General features: G+C 39.6%; 1 protein-coding gene across 3 annotated transcripts in view; it reads right to left on the bottom strand.

The window, feature by feature from the left end:
- The window catches only part of LOC136445586 (transcriptional regulator protein Pur-beta-like), a 33,793-nt gene that overhangs the window by 4,841 nt on the left and 13,531 nt on the right, over positions 1-15,421 (bottom strand). For 2 of the 3 annotated variants that reach the window (XM_066443676.1, XM_066443673.1), the window contains 6 exons: positions 9,604-9,704; positions 8,170-8,272; positions 6,906-7,024; positions 4,902-5,022; positions 3,912-4,018; positions 3,409-3,561 (listed from right to left, as the gene is read on the bottom strand). In XM_066443676.1, the coding sequence (XP_066299773.1) occupies positions 3,421-3,561; positions 3,912-4,018; positions 4,902-5,022; positions 6,906-7,024; positions 8,170-8,272; positions 9,604-9,704 (692 nt within the window). In that variant the 3' untranslated portion in view covers positions 3,409-3,420. The remainder of the gene's footprint in view (positions 1-3,408; positions 3,562-3,911; positions 4,019-4,901; positions 5,023-6,905; positions 7,025-8,169; positions 8,273-9,603; positions 9,705-15,421) is intronic. The other variant, XM_066443675.1, reaches the window with a different exon arrangement.

Here is a 15,421-nt window from a genome sequence, read left to right as displayed (position 1 = left end):
GACATTAAGTGTCAGTCTGTTTGCATCTAGCCACCTCTCAATATTGCGGAGGTCAGCATTTAAGGCTGTGTTTATATCAGTAACAGACTTCGATGCATAGAAAAGTGCCGTGTCATCAGCATAGAGTACTATTTCACCATGGGTAATGTAGTTCGGCATGTCATTTATGTACAATATGAATAATAACGGTCCAAGAACGGAACCTTGCGGGACGCCTTCAGCTATTCCAAGGCAGTCACTAGTGGTACCGTCTACGACCGTTACCTGACATCTATCTGACAGGTATGACTGAAACCATAACAATTCATTGTCTTGTATACCATTTATCCGTAGCTTGTCAAGTAGAACTCCATGGGACACTGTGTCAAAGGCCTTTTTAAGGTCCAGAAAAACTGCACCTGTCAAAAGGCCTTTGTCCATGTTATTTAGGATTGTGTCCGTCACATTGATTAATGTCGTAGTGGTGGAATGTTTCGGTCTGAATCCTGATTGTGAGGGGTTCAGGATGTTGTGCTCGGTAAGAAAGTTGTAGACTTGTGAATGTATTGCTTTCTCAAAGATTTTCATAAAAGATGGAATGACTGATATTGGTCTGTAATTACTACAGTCAGCTTTGTCCCCATCCTTGTGTAGTGGTGTGACCTTGGCCTTCTTCCAGCCGGCAGGTACGGTTCCTGTTGAGAGTGACAGATTGTATATGTATGTCAGTGGTGTTGCTATGGCTGGAGCAGCATGGCGGATTAGTCTGCTACTTACTCCATCTACCCCTGTACTCTTCCCAAGAGGGATATTCAGCAGGTGTTTATGTGTGAATTCTGTTGGTATGTTGGTAAAATCAAACATAGCCTTAGGTGGTCCTATAGTTGACATATACACACTGGTGAAGGCTGCGGCTAGTTTGGCTCCTATAGAAGTGAAATATGAATTAAATTCATTTGCAATATTGTTTTCACTCTGTTTCGTAACTTTATCAGCGTGTTTAGCTTGACCCGGTAAGAGTGTTTTTAATGTTGACCAAAGACCTTTACTATCATTGCACTTGGATTCAATTTCATTTTGGTAGTACATTTTCTTCAGATATTGAGACATATTGTTACATCTGTTGCGTAAACGCTTTGCTGTCTGCCATGTACTTGGGTGTTTTGTCTTTTTAGCCTGGTGGAAGTAGTAATCTCGGTCACGGGCCATCGACAGGTATTCTTGTGTCATCCAGGGTGGCTCGTGTCCTCGAATACGTACGGTCACCCACGGAGCATGTTTATCACAGATATTATGTAATATAGAATGAAAACAGTTCAGTGCTTCATTAACATCGGTGTGCTCTTCCACCTTGCTCCAGGGCGCAGCAAATAGTTCCTCTTGGAAGGATGATTCATTGAAGTTTCTGTATGAACGAACTGTAGCTGTTCTGGGAACACCTCTTGGTTGATTTAACTTCCTTACGGCGTATGTGAATGAGTGGTCGCTGAGTCCTGTTGCGCAGACGCCGTGGTCCGTAACGTTCTCCGGGCTGGTCGTAATGATGACGTCAATGCATGTAGATGAGTTTTCAGTAATACGTGTTGGCTTGTCTATAAGTTGAGCAGCTTGAAATAAGTTTCAGAAATCATCTATTTTCTTACTGGAGCTTTTAGAAAGAGTGTCACAATTCAGGTCACCAAGTACAAAAACTTCATCAGACAGCCCCGTGGCGGCGGTCATGGCTGGTTCAAGAATTTTAAAGAAATCTGTGGTTGCGCTTGGTGGGCGGTAAACAGTACCAATAACAATGGGTTTCCCTATTGGATACTTTAACTCTACCCAGACATTTTCTATATCAAAATCAGTTAATTGGGAAATCAATTTGTGTTGCAGACGGTCATTTACGTAACAAGCCACGCCACCCCCATGCCGGTTCCTGTCTTTCCTGTAAAGCGTATAGTTAGATATGTACAATTCACTGTCACCGATACTGGCATCCAACCAGGTTTCAGTGAGCGCTAGCACATCAATGGGATTGTGTATCATGTCAGTTCTTAACTCATCAAGTTTTGGTAACAAGCTACGTACATTTAGATGTACTATTTTCAAACCCTTTTTAGATTTCAAATGGTCAAAGATATGCTGATGGTCTACGTTATCTGACAAAAGGCTAACATTAGTCTGGTAGTGGTCTAGTAGGTAAGTGGGGTCTTCAAAGAAGGAATGAGACGCATTTGGCATGGCACATCCAAAACAATCCCACTGATCGCTACTGTTCGACAAGTAATCATAGTCCTCGATTGATAGGTCTACACAAGCCGCATGAAACCATGTATCACAAGTGTCGCAACATATAGCTCTGTGTTTACTGGTGACTCTCTTACTGCAGGTACCACAGGTGTTGTTAATTGGTCCTGGGTTCGGGTGGATGTCAAATGCCAGACAGATTAGATTTACCTGGTCATTGCAATGCTCAATCAGTAAATTCTCATGGTACAGGATTGTCACCTGGTGGTTTGCGTTTTGCATATGATGCATTAACTGATTAGTTTTCAGATCGTTCTCCTGATTGGCTGTCATTTGAATACCATTATGATTGGAGGTAAGAATGAGACACAGGGCAATCAAAAACACCTGGTAGAACCGCCATTTCACTTTGTGGTCTTTGTACAAACATAACAGGGGAATTTGGCAAAATAGGCCGATACGCGCTCTGTATAGTTTAAGATTAATGTTCATTCTGCAGGAAGCACATAGATTTCCAGGAGATCACAAAAAAATAAGTTAGTATAATAGACAATGTGGTAGGAAACTAAACAAGAGTGCTCTCAGGTGTAACACTCGCATGGCATACCACCATGAGATAGGCTCCCAAATAAGTGAAACAGAACAAAGCAAAGCAAAAATGTCTATAACATAAGTATAAAGCAAGCTTGACTGGATCCTATAGGTCTCAGTAACCTTAGTGAGCCCTGAACTGAAATATCAAGCAAATAAAGTATTGAAAACCAAAGAAATAAACAAAATTAGGAGGAGCCTACCAACAGTGGATACCACAGCTATAGCTGACCTCTGACCTCTTGAGGTTAACCTTAAGCACACTGAAGTAGCCGTTTGGCACCCCATTCTCTATTGGTCAGAGTCTAAGGCTCCCTGGGCACCAGACTAGAACCGGGTCGCTAGCGATTTCCTACGGTGGCCAAAGGACAGTCAGCCCGCCCGGTCTTAATCAACACTCCGGGGAGTTGAGCCCGTGGGAGGGCCGGTCAATTCCCCGGCTAGAAATCCCCCGGTGAGCTAATTAGGGTTCTGCGGGCTGGGGTCTCTGTGCCGCCGTAGGAACTGACTACAAGGTACCGGCTAAAGGGAACCGGCTAAAAGGCCCGATAAACAGTCTGGAACCCAGGGTAAGTCTAAGGCAGCAGGGAGAAGGTTAAAAGCCCTCACCTTCCTCCTTCCTCAGTCTCCTGAACTTCTGTCCTGCTGTTCTTTTCTTTGTTGTGTTTCTTTCATCTTTTCCACATAGTCACCGAAGATGTCTCGGAAACGTACCCATGACTTTTCCGGAATGGTTATTGATGTGCGAAAAGTGCTCTTCACCTGCGGGTGCAAACCATTTGTAGGTAAGTTTATGAAGGTTAGACATTCAGGTAAACAATAAATAAAGACTTCACACTTTACAACTGGATAAACTTTGGAGATTTACTTCCAGACGTTTTGAGTGACATCCATCACTCTTCTTCAGCGTCACTCTTCTACAGCATCATCACACACACATGCATACACAACCATGCACACGCACACACACGCATACATATACACAAACACACACTAATATATACACATAAACACATCAAAAACAACATTTAACTCCCTTAGGGTAAACTAAAATATCATGCATCTCCATGTTTACTCCATTCTTGACCAAAAGAAAAAGACGCAAACCGTACCTCTGATATGCGCATGTAGACACCTCTGTTGTTGCTGCCAATGTCAAAGTAGAAGTTTTTATTTTCCACCCTCATGTGACGACCTTCAGGGAGTTCTGGTTGTTCTGCTGACCACACAGGAGTAAAACCAAGTCAGTATCGAGAATGTCAACGTCACCAACAAAACTGCCCCTGCAGTTCCAAAGAAAGCTGCTAGAGGGCCCAAACTTATGTCACTTCTTCCCGAGCTAAAGAGCTATATCTACCACACCAAGATGACCATGGCCTTTTCTAAATATGGAGGACCTGGTAGAAAAACCAGAAGTTCTGCTGCAGTACGAAGGACAGCTGCCAGAGGACCTAAAATTTCATCATTTGTTAGATGACTGTTAGATTGTAAATGACTATAAGGTTATACTGGTCAATTGTTTGTCTTTCAAGGTAATCGCACTTGTATACTAGATGTACACGAAAATTTCACACGCCACTCGAAAATGTTGCCGTTCACATTGTAATATCTATATTTCTGTCAGAACATAATCTTATAGAGTCACAGCGACATTTGACTTTTTAGGTCTTTTGAATTTCCTTTTTTTCTTTCCAAATGTAAAGTGAATAGTGTGTGCCATACATATCTATCTTACATTATCATCTATCTATATCTATATAAATCTCTCTCTCTCTTTAAATATATATATGTACATAAATCTATCTATATATATATCAGCACATACTCTTCGACTAACACACATACATTTCACATCAGATAACCTTTAACTTCAATCGAAGGAATTTACTAACTTGGTAACAAGCTTGTGTATCTCTTTAACCTTCAGATAAGCTTTAACTTCAATCTAAGGAATTTACTAACTCGATAACATGCTTGTCTACCTCTCTAACCTTCTCCCTGCTGCAGTAGCCCTTTGGCTCCAAATTTGTATTGGTTACAGGGTTAGGCAGCAGGGAGAAGGTTAAAAAGGGTCTCAAAAGGGTCTCGTTTTAAACAATTACCACTCATGTCATCGGTGCCGAACTCATCCAGCAATTCCGTTAGCGCATCTCTGAACTCGACCAGGCCCTGGGCCGGCAAAGCGATCTGTGTCCGTGGTCCGCGGTTGACGGTTTGGCTAACCTGGGGACAGGCACGAGCAAATCATTCCATGGACACCTAAATCATGTAGATTAAAATATAGATAAAGTTTCCATTACTAAACATTACTAAACATGCTGTCCATGTCTAATTCCATTGTCAGTAATGACTAATGTATTGTCTTTGTCAGCAGGGCTAGCCCTTTGTAATAGCCACAGGCTAGCTAGGCACGAGCAAATCATTCCATGGACTCCTAAATCATGTAGATTAAAATGTAGATAAAGTTTCCATTACTAAATATTACTAGACATGCTGTCCATGTCTAATTCCATTGTAATGACTAATGTATTGTCTTTGTCAGCAAGGCTAGCCCTTTGTGATAGCCACAGGCTAATTGGGCAGCCCTAGCTGTGCGTGCTGAACAGCCAAACTAATGAATAAAGACATTACTAAACTAATTGAAACTAATTGATGGTTCAGCTAAGCTGGGGACAGGCACAAGCAAATAATTCAATGGACACCTAAATCATGATTCAAATATAGATAAAGTTCCATTACTAAACCAAACCCAAATAAGATAGAATTTAGTGTTAGTATTTGAACTAGAATAGTCACATGCTATATTGTTACTAATTGTCTGTCTGTCCTTCCATGTTTCTTGTACTTGCAATTAGCCTACGGGCAAGAACTTGCAATAAACTTATTATCATAAAATTATTCTTTATGCAACTGTACATTCGTGTCATGTAGAGTCAAATGAAATATTTTTATCTGTATGTTTAAATTTTGATTTTCTATGTTTTGATGGAGGTGGGATGGGCAACGGGATCGTTCTACTTACAAGACATACAACAATTATCACACCCTTCATTAAAGGATTCATTTTGACAGATGACTTCCCCCCAAATAACATCACTGGATGTCAATGTGTCACAACAGAGCATCTAACGGCAGCTAGAATAGGATTGAGATTCCTGGCTAACAAGCAAACCATTCCAAGGACATTATGTAGATTCAAACAGAAATAAAGTTTAACACAAAAACACCCTCTGCGCATAAGATATCACCAATGCGAAAAGGAGGGGCTCTTGTTTGAGCTGTGATGAAAATGAAGGAGCACCTTAATCAATAACCTGTCAAACTGAAACCATTTCCACCTTGACAGCTGGAAAGAGAAATCCCTGATCAATGTGTAACTTATCGATAAGCATACTGAGGGCTGCCTACCGTTACCATGGCAGGGTTGGACCATTCGCCCGATTGCCAAGGGCAAGGAAAAGTGCCATTCCACCCCCACCAATCGACCTCTTTGAAACCCAGATTCGAATCAGCCATGACCCGACAAATCGCTTTATAGTTTGCCTTAACGACTAAATCTGTCAAAATAAAGACGCCAGTAAAGTAGAGTAGAAACCTTGGATGTGGAAAGGTGTCAGCTTTTAAAGGATGTTTTCAGATTGACAAATATGGCAGTTTGGAAATGATACAAGCCGACCGCCATGAAACCTTTACTCGAGCACAAGTACTTATATTCGAAAGGTATAATGGCGGTCAGCTTGTATCATTTCAAAACTGCCATAATTGTCAATCTGAAAACATTCTTTAAAAGCTGACACCTTTCCACATCCAACTGGCAACTTTGTTTTGCCAGATTTAGTCGTTAAGGCAAATTACGAAGTGATGGCTGATTCGAATCTGAGTTTCAAAGAGGTCGATTGGTCGGAGTGATTTGAGCCAGCAGATGTCCTACCACGATTTTTCCATGTTTCCATCCTCCATGATTTTTCCAAATCTTATTCTGTGCACCTACATTTTTTTCTGTGCACCTATTCTAATAAACAAATTTCATCCCTGGTTTCGCTTTATTTTCATCCTTGTGATCCTTGCCTGTTGTTAACTTAAGTAAAAACAAATTGGAAACTGACCCTCAAAAATCGGCCACGCGCATTCTCTTTAAGGTCCAGGTAATAACGTCTGTTTTCCTTGACCATGGTCTCGCTCTTCAAGCGTCCGTCCTCGGGAGGGTTGTCTGGGTTGGCTGGCCCTGCACCGATCAAGGGAAGATTCATTATAAAAATAAGTTTATTGCAAGTTCTGCCCGTAGGCTAATTGCAAGTACATGTAACATGAAAGGACGGACAGACAATATGTAACAATACAGCATGTGACTTTTCTAGTCTAAATACTAACACTAAATTCTATCTTATTTGGGTTTGACTTCTTTTTCCAAGACAGTGGAAGACGAATGATCCCACTTTTCCTATAATGTGTGGGTTTTGTGATGTTAAGAGGAGAGTAGTTTTCTTTTTGTCTGTTAACATGGAGACATTTGGATGGAATTTGGTGGCTTCTTGAAACAGCGCCTTTCTTTCTTGATCGTAGAAGGGGCAACTTGAAATAAAATGTGTTTCGTCTTCCACCGTGCTTGACATGCAGTATTTACAAGTTCTTTCACAAAGTGCAAACGTACATGTAAATGAGCAGGGGAAAAATCACCCTGAATTGTAGAGTTCGACTACAGTTCTTAAAAGTGAACAAATGACAAATATACACATCATGTACCAAACAATTAATATCAAAAGTACAATACTTGTTGAGGCGAGGAAACCACAAATTAAAAGTGGTTTAGTGACAGTGAACATAGTAAACAGTTCCTTATTTCATGACAGTTCTTTGTTGTACAGGGTAATAGCCCTACCTAGAAACATGTTCTGCCTCTACAGTCATTGAAATGTTGTTGTAATTGAATCTCTTTAACTTCCAGTCAGCAGTTTTAGGGGAGACGAAGTTAAGTCTTAAGAGGAAGGGATAGCAACCCCTATAAAAGTATACCCTGCTGTAGAAACAGCATGGAAACTTGCTGCCCTATGTCATAGTATGTGCCACTAAGCACTACAGAGTGAACAACAACAATGACGACTTTCTGCAGCAAATGATCCACTGCTCATCGAGTCACGTGTCCTATCTGCATAACGTGACGTCACAGAAGCAGTGGATTGCTCATTCCTTGACAAAGACTGAAGCCAATCAGTCAAAAATTGGGGTAAGTTCAATTTTTGTGTTGGCATATTATAGCCTGGAGTCCAGCCTTCTTAGCTTTAGCCCGCTACCCAAGCTGCGCTCCCCGCCAAGGCTAGGCAAATTACAGTTTAACTTAAATCCAGAACAAGAAGTGAAGTCTTGACTCACCCAGCTGTGCATAATGCTCACTGAAGTCTGTGAGATGATCGCGGAATTCCGCCGCGGTTGACATTGAGAGTGTTAAACGGCTTTTGTTGCCACCAGCTCCGACCTGCAGGAAACAAAGATTCATGTTCCATCAATTTTATAAACGTGATATCAAAACTGGACGTTCCTCTGTAGTACCTTAGAAAGTTGCTAGGGGCCCTAATCAATTCAAGGTCTCATCAAGATCTACCCACAGACCAAATATCAAGACAATCCATCCAGGCATTCTCGAGTTATCTTGTACACACACACACACACACACACACACACACACACACACACACACACACACACACACACACACAATCGCAATCAACCGCAGGCATCAGGGCATACACTTGATGGGAAAATACTGAAACATCAAGATTTGAACATTTCATTTTTTCTTGGCCAGCATAGGTTGCTAACCAATCACGAAAAATAGATGTTTAAGACTTCAAATTTCATACTTCCATCATATTCATTGTGCAAGTGTAATAATGTAACTATCTTAAATATTTAAGACTATTTGCATATTTTGCATCGGAAGCAGTGGGCCTGACTGCTTTTAATTTTCCCTAAAAGCATAATATACGTGATGGTATGTTTGAAAGCTAAATGCCATTTGTTCATGTGTGGATATCATACTTCCATCATATTCATTGTGCAAGTGTAATAATGGATTACTGCAACTCTGCCATAAGCCAACAGCATCTAGCAGTTACAGATGAATATATCACACTCACAGCAAAACAATGCATTGGGAACACGGATAGAATATAACATAAAAAGCAATTTACATATCAGACGTGGCTTCAATTTTCACACTCATGAAATACTGCTGAAAAGGGGTGACATTCAGCCTAAGGCACATATTATCAGGCACATGCTGCTGCAATATTGCAAGTGCAAATATCCATATGTCGGTCATGTAATATAGCGGAACTATCAATATCAACGTTTCCTCAATACGTCGATGAAGGTTAGACATCCAGGTAATAAGATACACCAAACAGCAGTTACTCAAGCAACTGGATATGATTTTGGAAACGGTCAGACATTTCAAGTAGCATCCACTACTTTTCATCAGTGACTCTGAGTTGATTCTTTTTTACACTTCATTTTAGTGACGCTGAAGAAGAGTGATGGTTGTCACTCAAAACGTCCAGAAATCAATCTCAGAATTTCATCCAGTTGTAGAGTTTGAATTGTCTTCATAATAACTTTATTGCACAACAATTGTACAAGGTACGAAGTATGGCATTCACTGGTACATAGATAACATTCTATTAGGCTAACCAATCTATCCAATATAATATTATGTGGTAGTCTATCTTATATTGTTTACCTGGATATCTAGCCTTCACAAAGGTATTGTGGAAATATGAATATGACTGTTTCCCGTTGTCTACTCACCTCGGCTATTTTGAGAAAACGGCCTCGTCGGTTCTGTTTGACATCCAAGTAAAACCGTTTGGACTGGATGTGAAGTGTCTTTGTGGCTAGTTCTTGGACACCTGAAACACAGGGAAGATAAAGCCATTTTAGATTCATATAAACTGCCCAACAATGTTGAACTTGTTAACAAGTTTGAATTTACGATGTTATACGTAATTGTATAGTTTTTAAAATTTTTAATGACATGTTGTCTGTTACTCAGGATGTCATCAAACTGATAACATCGGAATCCGACCCGACATGGAAATGGCCAAGACGTCGCCCAAGAGGAAGATGGGAAGACCTGATCTTCGATAGACTCTGGGGGTCACCAGACACGACTGGTTGCTCTACGCCTAGAAAAGACCAGCCTGGCGAACCCTATGCATAGTTTCCTCTATCAGTTTGATGAAAACAAGTCAATATTTTCATTTTCCTCCCTTCCCTCTGCTTTGATTAAGCCTGCTTTCTATACTTTCACCTTGAAATGTATCAGAACCAAGAAAATGAGTTGGCGTGGAGAAAAATCAATCGCTCACTGAGCAATAAAGGTAGGTTTCTAAAAAAAGCCTCATTACCGTTGACGGGTGGATTCGTGGTTCACTTGTTATTACACCTGGTTCATGTCTACCCACTCAGCCGTGAGTTTATGACAGGGGGGAGGGATTATTAACTCATATTCCTTACAGCCTTCGACAATCCAACTCTAACCAGGGCTCGAAATACTGGGTGCATGCGCACATAAATTTGGAGCTGTGCACCTAATTTTTGACTGTGGGTGCACTGATGCAGCTAGGTATTTTTGTAGGCTATCAAGGAAAGATGCTATTGTACACTAATATGCAGAAAATACTCTTGAAATTTAAGTATCAGAAAAAGCAATATAACCTTTTCTTGTATTTTATTTGATGTAGTACTTGTTCGAAATTTCGAAGTTAGCTATAGAATTATAGATAGTTCTTAAGAGCATTTAACTTTGTAATTTTGTTTTGCTGACAATCAATTCATTTTATGTGGTGCACCCAAAATTCTTTCTGTGCGCCTAATTTTTTGGGTTGGGTGCGGCAAAAATGAATTTGGAGCCCTGCTAACTAATGATATAGTCTCCTACATTTATACAATTATCAAGAAGCGAGAGGAAGTCAGAAGTACTATAGAGTATACTAGACGTTTTTGTGCACATGAATATGTGTGTGATTATGATAACATGTAACCTGTGCTTAGCCCAGTGGGGCAAAAATGTACAATAATTTGTGAATTAACGTCTTCATTCTTCATCATTAATCTTCATACATAAAATATATAGCTGGAAAAAATACTGCTAACATTTTAGTTACATCCAGTTATCAGCCAGATGATTTTTAAAAATAAAAAATAAAAACTTTGATAAATTTCTATATAGATAACAACAACAACTTTGATATGTCAGTATAAGCCACATCAATGTATTTCCTAGGTTCTCGGACAGTTTAAGGTTCAATTGCATAACTGCAGAGAAAAGGGAGAAAAACTTGAATATGACTATTGAATTTCACTCCATAAAACTGAGTGCCCCAAGGCATAAACCTGGTCCTCAGGCTTTGTTTTTTTAATGTTTTAACAGACTTTTAATTTGTGTAATCTTAGACTCTATTGATATCTAGTTATATAATGAATAAGAGTACTTATCCAATTTGTAATTTTTTATGTTTTGTAAAGTCTTGATAAAATATGTAGGACGTATTGTGTACAGAAGCTGCAATTCAGCACCTGTGCTGCAAGTTTTTTTAATATTGAATTAACTATTTCTCTCTCTCTCTCTCTCTCTCATTTTCATTGTTTTTCCACTTAACTATTCTATTCTAAATCCGAGAACAAAAAAATCAAATTGTCATAGCCTAACCGTTTAGATGAATATGATTATATAAAGTGAAAAGCCTCCCCGAACATTGTATGACTATGAGTGATTTGAAGTAAAAATAGCCGACATTTTGTGGTAGATGCCTGCTATGCTGAATGTTAAGAACAGCTATTTTAGTATCTTAATTTGTCGCAAGAAGTCTTTTAATAAGAATTTTGGTTCCACATGCTGAGAGATTACAAAACTTACACGGCTGCACTTCCAAAAATAGTTTTATTGAACAATATCTCTCTGTGGTGGTTGTGTCATGCACACGTTTTACCTACCATCGTATTTAGAAGAGTGTGCTATATGTAGTAACAGCAGAACACCAGTCGTCAATCAATAGTCAAATCTATCTTAGCTCTGCTGTCTTGTGTTGTAGCCTTGGTTGCACAATCTCTTGCTGTCAGGGGGGGGGGGCTTATTGGGCCTAGGCACCTGTCATTTCTAGGGGTTGCCTTCATTATGAAATCTTAGTGGTCAGGAAGGATGAACAAAACACAGAGAGAAGGGCTGCTAGAGGCTTGATTGGAAAAAAAAAAACATCATAAAATGGATACTAATGTCGTAGAATGCCTTCTTTTGCTATCATAATTTCATGGGTATGTATTTTGAACCCTGAGTAAATTATTTCAAAGTCAAACTCGAACTCAAAGAAGAAGATATAAAAGAACAAAAAATATTCAGATAATAATAATTATTGAATAAAAATTTCTGTGTGTTCAGTCATTAATTATTTTGTTCATTTGTCATCTTCCTCATAACTTAGATTCTTAGATGAAAGGCAATTTTTTTTTGCCAAACTTTCATTTATTTTGCAGACTCACATCACTTTTGGGGTCATTCATACAATCAAAATCAGCATGGCCTAGCCAAAGAAAAGGTGAGGGAACGCTAGCGCCACGGAAAATATTACATGCTTTTCCAGTAAAGCTGTGCAAGCTAGCGGTCCTTCAATTGATACTCGTTCTTGATGTACATGTACCTCCGAATTCCGTCACACCACTTGTGCTACATGCTAACAGCTAAGTCATGCATACAGCATATTCAGGCTTTAAAAAACGCTTCCCTGACTATTTGCAGGGGTATCCTAATACGGCTGCTATCTTAGCTATTTGTTTCTTTATCATTATACCTGTCTTATACCTACTTTGCTACCATGAGCATTACTACGGGCATTAAGCCAGAAGCACAGATACATTTGCTACAGCATTACAAGATAACACTGCCAGCACTTAGTGAAATATTGTTAAGGGCAATAAATATAAGGGGCCAGCTTTATTCACTAGGCAACTCCGCCATCTTATACTGATTGCTGTGCTAGATATATTCCTTAATTTGAACCTCCATGAAACAGAAGAACTAGTTGCATCTCCATGAGATTGATATCTTTATTCAGATCAATTCAATATAATCTAAGGACTGTTCATCCAAAATAATAGTTAGTGATTACAATTGAGCTAAGTATATTCTCCTTGATTAAAAATTCATGGTCCCCTTTCAAGACAAGTTTTTCTTTATAGATTAAACTTGGATTGTCACAATTTTGTGAAACGAAGCACCCAAATACCATCTCCATAAAGAATCTCTCTAGTCTTATATATACATATTCTGTTACATGGTTACAATGTCTTTTTGTCACATTGACCCCAGTATGGACTCCCATATCCCTGTCCACCTCCAACAAAATGTAGAATGCAAATCAAAACATAAAAATGCAAATATCTAATAGAAACGCACCGACTATTTTATTGGTTGAAACGCTAATTGCCATGTTCTCATTAGTTGAACTGCAAATTGTGATCAGTCTATTTTTGGAAGAGACAGCCTATGACCTCAGAAGGACATATAACCTTTCAACTCTGGAGGTCAGCAGACAAGCTTTGACCCGCAATTGACCTGAGATGACCTTTGACATCAACAGGCAGCAGACAAACCTCGACCTCCCCATAAAGAAAGACCTTTGACCTTAGGTGGTACAGCAGACAAGGATTTACCTTGGGAATGCAGCAGATATGCAACAACCACAAAAGGACAGTAACACTCGATTTTCAGATGCGAAAATTTCTTCATTATGATTCATTAAGTCAACTAAAACCTACCCTGCTTGCAAAATCTGAAATTCTTTTTCTTGTACAAATACCGGGAAATCTTTTATCAGCTGAGCTGCTACTGAGATAACTGTCGTCTTGCTGACCAGAATAGATAAGATTGATGGAGCGGAATGTAACGTACCATCACCAGTTGAATGCATCATTTGTGGCCTTGAACGGTTTCATGAAATATTCAGCGCTATTCCTCCAGGTAGTATCAAACTGCACATTTATATTGTGCAGACCTGCAGTCTTACTACTGGTTATCTAGGAAGATAGACCTCAGGGGGCACAAACTAGGGACGGAAATACTGTAAACTTACTTATTTCTGCAGGGACTTAATTTGGTGGTATACAAGGAGAAACTAAGACCCTGTTCATATTAAGCCTACGTAGCCGGTTGAATTCATTTAAAGATTTACCTGGCTAATTTAGCCGGCTATCTTAGCCCAATATGAATGCAAATTAACCTGCTAAATAAGGGTTTTAGCAGGTTGAATTGAAACCACCTCAGTGGCTATGATAGGCCTAATATGAACGGGGTCTAAAAAATAATGAGGTTTCACCAAGTTTGTTTTAAGTTCGCGGTTGAAATGATTATGTATACTAGTATAGTAGTTATGAATTGTAGGTGCATGTTCACAGAGCAATGAACTCACAGTGGAGAGGGCACCGTAAAAATGAATCACAAACAATTCAAAATTTACAGTACTTTTTGATCTGTTGCATGCATTATTTGTCATAAATCTAACTTGCAAGCTTATGACACTGTCTACAGTGTAACAGTGGGGTTCAAGCGCCTCCAACTGACCAGTCTAACTGGTCTAGACCTTTTAGCCTACTCGTTAAGGCATACGGCCTGTGATCTGGCTGCCCGGTTTTGGCGCGGGTTCGAATCCTGGGGGCCAGGAGACTATTCTACTCGCTTCTGTTGTTTCAAACAACCAAACTGTTGCTCCTGCTCTACATAACACAAGCTTTAGTGCACTTTGGATTCCTGAAAACAATCCTGACTTTCCTGTTTTTAACCCCACAAAATTGCAAATAATCCATACCAGGCCTGCTATTTTATAAAATTATCAGCAAATTTCTTGGTGGGTATTTCGATAACTAATATGACTCCATATATGTACCTCCAGCCAACAATAGGCCCAAACACTCAAACGGTAGTCACTACCAGACTGACTATGCCAGCTATAGGGAGAACATTTGCCAGGGAAGTTTGGCCACCATAGGGTATCATTTTGCAGGAGATATGTTAACCTTACCGTGGACTGACTCTCCTGGCCAATTCCTTTCATGTTACATGCATTTGCAATTAGCCTACGGGCAAGAACTTGCAATAAACTTGCAATATTGCTTTTTTTGCCGAATTCTACGATCTGTGTACCCTGGTAGGAAGGCCTGAGGGGGGCTACTCAAATGGCGCCCTAAGGCCACACCAATTTAATTTCTTGGTTAACAGATTTTTTGGGTCAAATTCTAGCATGAGGACATGATCATTAAAACAGAAGGCTGGGATGAAAACTTGCACCTGACCCTGTTCACTCCCTGAAACTGTGTACACCAAAGTACAGACCTTCCTCTGAGATTCTGTTTTCATGTTGATTTTCCAATCTAGCATTAAAATTCTGTTAACCAAGAAATTAAATTGGTGTGGCCTAATCTACATACTGTCTGATGTTCATTGACAGCTGGATGGCATTTGTGGTCAATTTACTTTCATCTATGCTTTGGCTTCCAACTTTTATTGTTAAAAACCTGTCAAAAGTCTGATTTTTATGAGTCTAGATTTGTATATAAAGTCGGTTGTCAATATCCC

This window comes from Branchiostoma lanceolatum, chromosome 12, assembly GCF_035083965.1.
Source record: "Branchiostoma lanceolatum isolate klBraLanc5 chromosome 12, klBraLanc5.hap2, whole genome shotgun sequence".
NCBI classification, from domain to species: Eukaryota; Metazoa; Chordata; class Leptocardii; order Amphioxiformes; family Branchiostomatidae; genus Branchiostoma; species Branchiostoma lanceolatum.
This window is presented reverse-complemented; position numbering and strand designations above follow the sequence as displayed.